Source organism: Leptodactylus fuscus, chromosome 2 (genome assembly GCF_031893055.1).
Source record: "Leptodactylus fuscus isolate aLepFus1 chromosome 2, aLepFus1.hap2, whole genome shotgun sequence".
In the NCBI taxonomy this organism is placed as follows: domain Eukaryota; kingdom Metazoa; phylum Chordata; class Amphibia; order Anura; family Leptodactylidae; genus Leptodactylus; species Leptodactylus fuscus.
This window is the reverse complement of record NC_134266.1, coordinates 103187753-103200407: the sequence shown is the minus strand read 5'-3', so window position 1 is coordinate 103200407 and position 12655 is coordinate 103187753. Positions and strand designations below refer to the sequence as shown.

General features: G+C 41.8%; 1 protein-coding gene across 1 annotated transcript in view; it reads right to left on the bottom strand.

Annotated features, from left to right (window-relative positions):
• Positions 1 to 12655, bottom strand: part of CACNA1S (calcium voltage-gated channel subunit alpha1 S) — a 676496-nt gene that overhangs the window by 566807 nt on the left and 97034 nt on the right. The window contains exons 7-8 of the mRNA XM_075263101.1: positions 12102 to 12205; positions 10402 to 10550 (exon numbers count right to left, since the gene is read on the bottom strand). Coding sequence (XP_075119202.1) covers positions 10402 to 10550; positions 12102 to 12205 — 253 coding nt within the window. The remainder of the gene's footprint in view (positions 1 to 10401; positions 10551 to 12101; positions 12206 to 12655) is intronic.

Here is a 12655-nt window from a genome sequence, read left to right as displayed (position 1 = left end):
CTGGGACAGCAGGGGAAGCATGCTTGGGGGCATCTAACATGCCCAAGTCCCTGTATTATGCCACTAATAATGCAGGAGCTGACTTTTTCCCATAGGAATGCATTGACCAGCGTTGATTGGCCGAATGCCATACAATGTACAGCATTCGGCCAATCAACACTGGTTCTGCCGGAGGCTCGTCTGTGAGGAGGTGGAGTCTAAGATCGGTCCACAGCAGTCTCCATTGTGGTCCGATCTCAGGTGTAGTAGAGTTGAGTGCACAGCTCTAATACACCTGAGATGTAGCAGAGCTGTTCGCTCAACTCTGCTATACCTGAGATGTAGCAGAGCTGTGCACTCAACTCTGCTACATCTGATATGTAGCAGAGCTGTGCGCTCAACACTGCTACATCGGAGATACAGTAGAGCTGTGCGCTCAACTTTGCTACACCTGAGATCGGACCACAATGGAGACTGCCGTGGACTGATCTTTGACTCCGCCTTTGACCGTACTCTTGCATGTATCTCGGGCTGGCAAGGTTGCTGCACTTGGAAGTCAAGGTATATAGAGCCCCATAGTAAGAGTAAGTTTGAGTAAGATTCCTACCTAAATAAAGCTAATTCCTAGCTAACCCTGCCAGTACATCTATCCCTGTCTAGATCACAGTCTCATATGAACCAAATCTGAAATCCACTATTCGTGTAAAGTAGAGGTCACCTGATTTAGCCAGCCAATTACTTTTTTTGATTTTTTTTTTTTTCGATGCCTACATTTTCCTACTTCCTATCCCACCTCCCATGCACAGTTATTGGTGTAAAAAAAGCACCAGGGAAGGTGGGAGGGGAAACGCATTTTTACTGCGTTTGCTGCATGGTATTCAATTGGAATAGAATATCTCGAACTGCCTGATATTCGATCGAATAGCTATTCGATTGAGCGCTGTTCGCTCATCTCCAGTAGCTACCATTCTCTATTCACCTTCCTCAATCAACTTAAACCACGTTGTAGTCCTGTGCAATAAATTAGACGCTCTTACAAATCACTTTTGCTGTCTCTCTCCATTTTACTCCTACTCCATGAGTCTTTTTCTCTAGTGCAACAAACTTGACATTATCTTCATTTCAAAGTGTTTTAATCTGCTGACTGTCATAGAGAACTGGACTATACAGTTTGATTCAGCCTCTTCTGCTGCTTTAATTCATGATGGCCTACAAAAGTCACCCCCTCCCACAGTTCTGATAATATGTAACCTGAAGGGGTTGATTTACTTCTATCACCACAATGCACTTTTGAGGTCTTTACCCCAGTAAATTTGCTCTCCTTCCCCTTTTTTTTTTTTTAGGTCCAAACTCCTTCCTTTCTCCCTGTGAGTAGCTGTCATTTACCACCTCCCTGGCTCATTCTACTAGTTTTGCAATCACTTTGCATAATGACTTACCAAATTTCTATCTACATTAAAAATGTAGATACACATCAAAACCAAAAGTCATGCACAGTGTCATACCAGCCAAATTATTTTTTTCCGTTCCTCAAAAGATTCTCCTCCCAAGGTGCAATTCCCTTTATTATATAAAATATCTCCTACTCTCACCGGAAATGCCACATCATACCCAAACTAAAGAATCCTTCCCTGCAGTGTAGTGCTCTTATTGGTTAATACTAAATTGAGTCACAAAGACATAGCCTGTAACTGTGTCATACAAACCTTAATAAACCAATAAGAGCTTCTTTTACACTAGAAAAACACTCAGTGCGGTGTGCATCCAGCGCCGCGCCTCTAATGAGGCGAGGTGAGGCAATAGTCTCAGGTAGCATTATGCTGGGGGGTGGCATTTTGAGTAACCTATGCCAAACAAGATGTATGCGACTTGTTCTGGGCTGGCTTAGTGTTTTCAGCGGGGGAGGAGAGAGATGGCTTGGGGCAGCCATGTGGGGACAGCCAGGGCCGGGGGGGGAGGGTGCAGCTCCTTAACCCTGGGATTGGAAGCTCATCTGAATATTTCTGGTGCATTCTGGGAAGAGGAGAAGAGTCGCCTTAATCTTATCGATTGCTGGGAATTGCTGGGTCTCGCTGGTTAGAGGACATCGCAAAACTGCGTGCCTGAGTTTCTACACTTCGTAGACGGCGTCAGACGAGGAAAAACAAAACAAACAAAAAAAAAAAACATATACAAGATCATTCATCCAAATTTAATGAGCAACATGGAAGAGGAGAAAACTCACATGGTGAGCTGCAACACTTGCTATATGTTTACAGATCTGCCGGACCATAAAGCCAACTTCACCTGTATGAAATGTGAACTAGTGGCCCTTTTAGAAGAAAAAGTGCAGAGGTTGGAAGAAAGAATAGTGACGTTGAGAAGCATCAAAGAAAGTGAGGTCTTCATTGATGAAGCTGAAGCAAGCCTCCAGAACACAGTAGGGGATGAAAGTGCTAGAGAGCCTACAGTTGCAGAGAATGATGCAAGTCCCCCGAATACAGTAAGGGAAGAATACTTGAGAGAACCTACAGAGGCAGAAAACTGGACACATGTGACCAAGAGATGCAAATGGATCACAAGGCCATCACCACTCACACAGCTAAGTAACCGATATGAAACTCTCATGCAGGCGGATGAAAATGACAAAAATAACCTATCAGCAAAAGAAGAAACAAAAGTCACCCAGAGACAATCAGGAGCAACAAGAAATGGTGTTGCAAGGAAGAAAAGAAGAGTAGTGGTTATGGGTGACTCACTGCTAAGAGGCACAGAGGCAGCTGTCTGCAGGCCAGACTTAACCGCACGAGAAGTATGCTGCCTCCCAGGAGCAAAAATCAAGGATGTGGCCGATAGGATACCAAGCCTCCTCAGCTCCAAGGACGACTACCCATTCCCTACTGATACATGTGGGTACAAACGACACTGCAAAAAATGATTTACCAACTATCTATAAAGACTTTGAAAATTTGGGGAAGACAGTGAAGGAACTGGATGCGCAGGTAGTATTCTCATCAATCCTCCCAGTTGATGGTCATGGCATCAGGAGATGGAATAGAATACTAGAGGTAAACACCTGGCTTCGACGGTGGTGCCGAGAGCAAGGATTTGGATTTTTGGACCATGGCGTGAATTACCTCTACGATGGACTCCTTGCTAGAGACGGGATACATCTCACAAAACCTGGGAAAAACATATTTGCCAGAAGACTTGCCACACTCATCAGAAGGGCTTTAAACTAGAAGAAGAGGGGATGGGAAGAAAAAAGAAAGACAAGAACATGCAGCTAAAAGACATACTAAACAAGGTTACTAGATGTGGTAAAGAGGACCCAAGACAGGATACTCAGAAGGAAAATACGAAAAAGGATGCAGCAGAGCACAATCTGAAATGTTTTTACACAAACGCACAAAGCATGGGAAACAAACAAGGAGAACTAGAGCTGATGATACACAAGGAAAACTATGACGTCATCGGCATCACAGAAACCTGGTGGAACGACATGCATGATTGGAACATACAGATGGAAGGATACAACTTATTCAAAAAGAATAGAACTAATAAAAGAGGGGGTGGAGTTGCATTGTATGTTAAAAAAGAACACATCTCCACAGAAATTACAGTTTTACAGAATGATAATCTGCTGGAAATTATTTGGGTAGTAATTCAAGGGAAAAACAATGATAAGGACATCATACTAGGCGTTTATTACAGACCACCAGGACAGACAGAAGACATGTATGAGATTTTTTCACAGCAAATGACCACGCTCTCAATGAAACATGAAATAGTGATCATGGGAGACTTCAATTACCCTGACATTCATTGGGAAACCCACACAGCCAAGAGTAAAGGCTCCATCAAATTTTTATCCTCTCTAGCAGACAACTTCATTGCCCAGCTAGTAGAAGAAAACACGAGAGGAACATCCATTTTGGACCTAGTCCTAACCAACAAAGAGCACATGGTTGAGGGACTACGGGTAGCAGGGACACTGGGATTCAGCGATCATGCTATACTTGAGTTTGGGGTTGCAAGAAGAAGAAGACCTGAGAAGACACAGACTTCAAGGCTCGACTTTAGCAGGGCAGACTTCAAGAGCCTGAAGGCAAGGGTTAGCAGAATTCCATGGTGCAAAATTCTTAAGCACAAAAATGCACATGAAGGGTGGGAAATCTTCCATAGGGAAATCATTAAAGCACAGGAACTAACAATACCTAGAAGGAAGAAAAATGGGAAGCACCTAAAATTATCAGGATGGATGACCAAAAAATTACATAACCTGCTAAAAAGGAAAAAGGAAACATACAAAAAGTGGAAGATGGGAACTATACCTAAGGAAGAGTACACAGCAGTCTGCAGACTCTGCAAGACAAGCATCAAAGGAGCTAAGGCTGAACATGAATTGAAGCTTGCAAAAGAGGCAAAGAGTAAGGTAAAAGGATTTTGGGGATATGTTAAAAGCAAAAGAAAAGTGAAGGAGACCATTGGAGTCCTGAAGAATGACAAAGGAGAAACAGTTAACACGGTGGAACAGCAGGTGGAGCTACTAAATTCATATTTTGTATCCGTCTTCTCCCAAGAAACTAATGGAAATATCGACATTAATGGTGATGGAGATGAGGGGAAGGAGGACTCCAAGCTGACTATAAGCGAAGGTCTGGTAAGAGAGCACTTAGCCAAGTTACAGGAAACCAAGTCCCCAGGACCAGATGATTTACACCCTAGAGTCCTGAAAGAGATAGCAGAGGAAATAACAGAACCCCTTGCTATAATCTTCGGTAAGTCATGGGAAACAGGAGTGGTCCCTTTAGATTGGAAAAGGGCAAATGTTGTCCCCATCTACAAAAAGGGGAAAAGGGACGATCCAGGAAATTACAGGCCGGTAAGTCTGACCTCGATAGCAGGAAAAATCTTTGAGCAAATTGTCAAGGAACATTTACTGCGGTACCTGGATGGGAAGGCATTAATTAACCAGAGCCAGCACGGCTTTATGACCAATAAATCTTGTCAGACTAACCTGATTTCCTTCTACAACAAAATCACTGAATGGTTGGACCAAGGGAATGCCGTGGACATAGTATATCTTGATTTCAGTAAGGCATTTGATAAAGTATCACATAACCTTCTTATTGAAAAAATGATTAAGTATGGCTTTGACAAAAAATCAGTTAGGTGGATTCACAACTGGCTTAATGATCGGGCACAACGAGTAATACTAAATGCTACACATCGAACTGGAAGAAAGTCAAAAGCAGGGTGCCGTAGGGCTCTGTTCTGGGCCAGTACTTTTTAATATCTTTATAAATGATCTGGACGATGGAATTATTGGGGAACTCATAAAATTTGTAGATGATACGAAGATAGGAGGAATAGCCAACACTAGAGAGGAGAGAGAGTGTATTCAAAAGGATTTAGACACACTGGAACAATGGGCTGAGGCGAACAAAATGGTATTTAACAGGGACAAATGCAAAGTTCTACATCTGGGTAACAGAAATGTAAAAAACATATATAGTATGGGAGGAATAGAACTAAGTGATAGCATAGGGGAAAAGGACTTGGGCATAATAGTAGATCACAAATTCAACATGAGCCAACAGTGCGGTGCTGCTGCAAAAAAGGCAAATAAAATTCTGGGATGTATTAAGACAAGCATTGAATCTAGATCAAGAGAGGTCATTATTCCGCTGTACTCCAGGGGTCAGACCACACCTGGAATACTGTGTACAGTTCTGGGCGCCTCAATTCAAGAAAGACGTCGATATATTGGAGCAAGTCCAGAGAAGAGCAACCAAAATGGTGGAAGGTCTGCAAACCATGTCCTATGAGGAGCGGCTAAAAGAACTGGGATTGTTTAGTTTGCAGAAGAGAAGGCTGAGGGGAGATTTAATAGCAGTCTACAAATATCTGAAAGGTAGTCACAGTGCAAAGGGATCTACCCTATTCTCATTAGCACAAGGAAGTACAAGAAGCAATGGGATGAAACTAAAGGGAAAGAGATACAGATTAGACATTAGGAAAAACTTTCTGACAGTGAGGGTAGTGAGAGAGTGGAATAGGCTGCCACAGGAGGTGGTGGGCGCTCCATCAATGGAAATCTTCAAGCGGAATCTAGATAAACATATAGCTGGGATGATTTAGGAAAACTCGCAGGGGGTTGGACCCGATGACCCTTGAGGTCCCTTCCAACTCTACCAAAAAAGAAAAAAAAAAAAAAAAAACCTCCAGACACTATACAGCAGTACTTATACCTACCAGTTTATTAGATCCTGTCCGTGCAGCCTGGACTTCCCCCTCCCCCCTCCAGAAGTGTCTGATCGTAGCATGTGGAAACAGGAAGAAGTCTACAGAGATGGGACAGCTTCGCTCCAGACAAATGTAAGTGTGGATTTTTTTTTGTAAAATATAATATTTAATATGTATATATGTGTACATTTGCTTATAGTTTGTGTCTTGTATACTGTGTGAATTCTATATGTTTGTTATGTGTGAGTATATATGCTGTAATAATGTATATGTGCTAGGATAATGTACAGTATATGTGTGGTGAGTATATATGGTATATGGATGACTGTGTAGGTATATATGGTAAGATATATGTGGTATGTGTGAGTATATATGTTATATGTATGACTGTGTAGGTATAAGATAAGATAAGATAAGATAATCCTTTAATAGTCCCATATTGGGGAAATTTCAGCATGTTACAGCAGCATAGTAATACAGGTACAGGATAATACACAGTAATATAATACAGACGTAGGCACACATATGCTGCGAAGAGAAGATATACTAGGAGTCTATAGCAGCTAAGGAAAAACGGAAGAGAAAGAAGGAAGACTTCATGATCATCGTCATAATCATTAGTTCTCTGTGCGGAGTGATCTTCGCTTGGATTGATGTAGATTATACAGCCTGGTCGCGGTTGGAAGGAAGGACCTGCGATAGCGCTCCTTCTCACACTTGGGGTGAAGCAGACGGTCACTTACAGTGCTGCCAAGTCCCAACAAGGTCCCATACATGGGGTGGGATTTGTTCTCCCGTATAGAGGTAACCACAGACAGTATCCTTCTGTCACCCACCACCTGTACTGGGTCCAAGGGGCTCCCCAGGACAGAGCTTGCCCTCCTGATCAGCCTGTCAAGTCTATTTCTGTCCCTGGTTGATATACTACTCCCCCAGCAGGCCACACCGAAAAAGATGGCTGAAGCAACCACAGAGTTGAAGAAGGCCCGAAGAAGTGTCCCCTGGACTCCGAAGGCTCTCAGCCTCCTGAGCAGGTAGAGTCTGCTGTGGCCCTTTCTGTGCAGCGCCTCCAGGTGATCAGCCCAGTCTAGTTTATTATTGAGGATCACGCCCAGATACTTATAGGTCCTGACTATCTCAATACATGTTCCTTGGATCTCCACCGGGGTCGGAGCACCTCTCCGTTTACTAAAGTCCACCACCATCTCCTTGGTCTTCCCAGCATTAATCCTGAGCTGGTTCTGCTGGCACCATTCAACAAAATCCCGGTTTAAGTCTCTGTATTCCCTATCGTCGCCATCAGTGATAAGGCCTACTATAGCAGAGTCATCGGAGTACTTCTGTAAGTAATAGCTGGATGAGTTGTGCCTAAAGTCAGCAGTGTACAGTGTGAAGAGTAATGGGGCAAGAACTGTACCTTGTGGTGCCCCCGTACTACAGATCACAGTGTCAGACACACAGTCCTGAGGGCGGTTTGTCAGGTAGTCTAGGATCCAGTTGGACAGGTGATGGTCCACACCACCAAGGTTCAGCTTTTCCCTCAGTAGCCCTGGCTGAATGGTGTTGAACGCACTGGAGAAGTCAAAGAACATTATTCTCACAGTGTTCCCGGGTTTCTCTATGTGAGAAAGAGCTCTATATATGTATGACTGTGTAGATATATATGGTATATGTATGACTGTGTAGGTATACAGTCCTATGAAAAAGTTTGGGCACCCCTATTAATCTTAATCATTTTTAGTTCTAAATATTTTGGTATTTGCAACAGCCATTTCAGTTTGATATATCTAATAACTGATGGACACAGTAATATTTCAGGATTGAAATGAGGTTTATTGTACTAACAGAAAATGTGCAATATGCATTAAACCAAAATTTGACCGGTGCAAAAGTATGGGCACCTCAACAGAAAAGTGACATTAATATTTAGTACATCCTTCTTTTGCAAAGATAACAGCCTCTAGTCGCTTCCTGTAGCTTTTAATCAGTTCCTGGATCCTGGATAAAGGTATTTTGGACAAACAATTCAAGTTCAGTTAAGTTAGATGGTCGCTGAGCATGGACAGCCCGCTTCAAATCATCCCACAGATGTTCAATGATATTCAGGTCTGGGGACTGGGATGGCCATTCCAGAACATTGTAATTGTTCCTCTGCATGAATGCCTGAGGATTTGGAGCGGTGTTTTGGATCATTGTCTTGCTGAAATATCCATCCCCGGCGTAACTTCAACTTCGTCACTGATTCTTGAACATTATTCTCAAGAATCTGCTGATACTGAGTGGAATCCATGCGACCCTCAACTTTAACAAGATTCCCGATGCCGGCATTGGCCACACAGCCCCAAAGCATGATGGAACCTCCACCAAATTTTACAGTGGGTAGCATGTGTTTTTCTTGGAATGCTGTTTCTTTTTGGACGCCATGCATAACGCCTTTTTTTATAACCAAACAACTCAATTTTTGTTTTGTTTTCAACTCTTTTTGTGGCGTACGTGCAGAAACGGCTTCTTTCTCATCACTCTCCCATACAGCTTCTATTTGTGCAAAGTGCGCTGTATAGTTGACCGATGCACAGTGACACCATCTGCAGCAAGATGATGCTGCAGCTCTTTGGAGGTGGTCTGTGGATTGTCCTTGACTGTTCTCACCATTCTTCTTCTCTGCCTTTCTGATATTTTTCTTGGCCTGCCACTTCTGGGCTTAACAAGAACTGTCCCTGTGGTCTTCCATTTCCTTACTATGTTCCTCACAGTGGAAACTGACAGGTTAAATCTCTGAGACAGCTTTTTGTATCCTTCCGCTGAACAACTATGTTGAACAGTCTTTGTTTTCAGATCATTTGAGAGTTGTTTTGAGTAGCCCATGATGCCACTCTTCAGAGGAGATTCAAATAGTAGAACAACTTGCAATTGGCCACCTTAAATACCTTTTCTCATGATTGGATACACCTGGCTATGAAGTTCAAAGCTCACTGAGGTTACAAAACTAATTTTGTGCTTCAGTAAGTCAGTAAAAAGTAGTTAGGAGTATTCAAATCAATAAAATGATAAGGGTGCCCATACTTTTGCACCGGTCAAATTTTGGTTTAATGCATATTGCGCATTTTCTGTTAGTACAATAAACCTCATTTCAATCCTGAAATATTACTGTGTCCATCAGTTATTAGATATATCAAACTGAAATGGCTGTTGCAAACACCAAAATATTTAGAACTAAAAATGATTAAGATTAATGGGGTGCCCAAACTTTTTCATAGGACTGTATATGGTATATGTATGACTGTGTAGGTATATATGGTATATGTATGACTGTGTAGGTATATATGGTATGATGTATGTGGTATGTGTGAGTATATATGGTATATGGATGACTGTGTAGGTATATATGGTATAATAATGTATATGTCTGAGTATATATGTATCACTGTGTAGGTATATATTACCGTATATACTCGAGTATAAGCCAAATTTTTCAGCCCAGTTTTTGTGCTGAAAAAGCCCCCCTCGGCTTCTCAGCTTATACTCGAGTCAGCAAAAATAATTTTTTTTAGGAGGGGGGGGGGGGGGGTCTATGACCAGCCACAATATTAAATAAAATAGTGAAAAAAAAAAAAAAAAGAGTATTTAAAAAAAATAAAAGTTCTAAATCACTCCTTTCCCTAGAATACATACAAAAGTAAAAAATGACTGTGAAACACATACACATTGGGTATCCCTGTGTCTGAAAGTGCCCGGTCTACGCAATATAGGGTATCTGCAGTGCTCCTGTTCCATCGGGAACCCAGCACCCAGCAACTACTGCACCCAAAAACTCCGACCATTTAAAAAAATTTCCAGTAGCTGCTGCATTTCCCCCCTAGGCTTATACTCGAGTCAATAAGGGGGCGTCTTTTGATCGGCCGCCTCAGGCAGCAGAGAGGCTAGATTCACCACTGCCAGCATCACAGTGATCTTTCTATAGAAACACAGCTATTTGCACGAGTAGTTCATATGCTATTTTCACTGTGCAACTTGGTCTTAGGCTATAGCTAAATCAGGAGTGGATTTAACAGAAGGCAACATCTAAGTCTTCCATTCTTTTTCAAGCCACTCCTGACTTTGGCTAAAAATAAAATTGCAGAAAAATCTGCAACAAAATACACTGTGTTTTCTCAATGTAGGGACTTAGCCTTGGGGTTATTTTAATGCTCTCACCTTCTCTCTGTTCCATATCTGGATCCATTACTTCTGCATGAGTAATCCAGTCCAAATAACCCCGTAAATCCTCATCCATAGCCTGCTGTTCTCGTAGCTTTTGGAAAGCACCACGAGATTTGGCTTTTTCGCGTTCTTTTGTAAATTCACTGCCAGGGAAAGAAAAAAAGTTTATGCAAACTTATTAAATGTCAGACGTAAGGCAAGTTGACATTGGTTGAGTCTGCTAGATTTGTGTCACAGGAAATAAGCTGTGGATTTGCCCAAATTCTGCAATCACAAAATTTGCCCAAAATGGTGTAGTATTTGTGGCGAAAATCATAATGTAAATGGTGCTGGTATGATGCTAATATTTAACCCTCACATTGCAAAAGATAAATGACAAAGTAAAAAAACCTGAAAGCACAATTGACATGCTGTGGATAAAAAGCACGCAGTGGGGGTCAATTTACACTGCAGAAATTATGGGTAGGGTGTGGATGAGATTTGTTTAAAACTATTAAATTTTGCTTCTACTATACATCATAGTGGATTGCTAGCCTGCAACCCCACCACATTAAAAATCCAATGTTTGTACATCCCAAGTAGACATACTCTAAAGACACATAGGACTAAAATACTGCTGTGGAAATGGAGCACTGTGGAATTTTTTTGCTCATTCAACTGAAAGCTCCCTCTTCCTGGTTTGATTTAAATTTTGAAATTTAACTTTATTCTTCCTGAATTTGTATTGAGAAATTGGCATAGTTTCCACAGTAAAAGTGCAGCACAAATTTAGGCCAAGGCCCCATGGGACAACCCACAGAAAAAAAGTTGTGTGGGGAAAAAAAGGCAGCATTGCATCGCGGTTCTTCCCGCAGCGCTTTAAATAGAAACTTTAGTTTACTAAACTTTGAGTTTTCCTCTGCAGACTTCCTGTTAAAATTTTACCTGTGGGAACTGTTACCATGTGGAAACTGCCAGCATTTCTGTATAAGGAAAATGTTTGCTTTTGTACCGTGTTAGCCAGTGGTTATGAAATATGAAAAACAAAAAACTTGCAAGTGTTCAGTAGGTGATACCTTTTTTAATGGCTAACTCATAATGATGACAGAATATGACGTTTTGAAGCTTCCTCTGAGCTCCTTCTTCAGATATATCTAAAAACACTTTCTGCAGGCTGCATATATATGTACAACTGGATACAGGGATAGGATTTCAGTAGGTATAATTGACATGCTGCGATTTCCAAAACCGCGGCAGTTCTGAAAATCACGGCGTGTCCGCACGGCAGTTTTTACTCTTTCTGTAAAATGCTACGATTTCTCCCGCAGCGTTTGCACCATGGGCAAATTGCAGCATTTCCGTCCCGTGGGGCCCCGGCCTTATGCTGGTACTCGTTCCTGAGAAGGTTTTTTGCTAAGGTTCTTTTGCTCCCTATGTTAGTCTATCGGGAAAACCCTCAACACAACACATAGCATTTCAAAGAAGAAAAATTATATGCTGAGTTTAAAAAACCAAAAAACAAAACACACAATACAGTGCATTTTTCATAAGTTTTTTTTTTCATCAATGTGTGGATAAGATTTTATGAAATGGTATCCATTTTTATGGAAATGTAAAATGCATATTTTTTTTTTTTTCTGCAAGCATTTACACAACTCGAAATACACAGCTATACATATATTTTGGGACTAAATGTAAACAATCAAAAGTCATACCCGCTCAGGACTCCAAGCACTAAATTTAGCACAAAAAAGGACCCCAGTAGGATAAGGCTTACAAAGTAAATCCAAGGCCATTCATTTCCAATTGCATCATTCACCTAAATGGAAATACAAAAAATCAATTTAAAAAGAAAAGAGAAAGGTTATTTAAATCAAACCAATGAGTACCTCAGAGCCGGCGTTAGGGGGGGGGGGGGGGTCAAACTGGGCAAATTCCCAGGGCCCCCGACTCCAAAGGGGCCCCAGGATCTGCAGGGGAGCCCTATTCACAAGTGTATTGGCGTGCTATGCACGCAGTACTGTGAACATGCACATCTATGATAGAACGGGAACTGCAGCCCTTGCTCTGCATAAATCCCTGAATAGAAGATGGGGAAGGATCTTGTAGTGACGTCATCACAGGTTCTGCTGCGGAGGACACAAGCAGGAAGAGGCTTCAGCCTTAGGACTCAACAGGGAAGCATGTGAAGGTGAGTTAAACATTTAGTATTTTTATGACAAAGGGGTTTATTACTAATAAAGAGGGCACATATTTTCTAACAGGGATT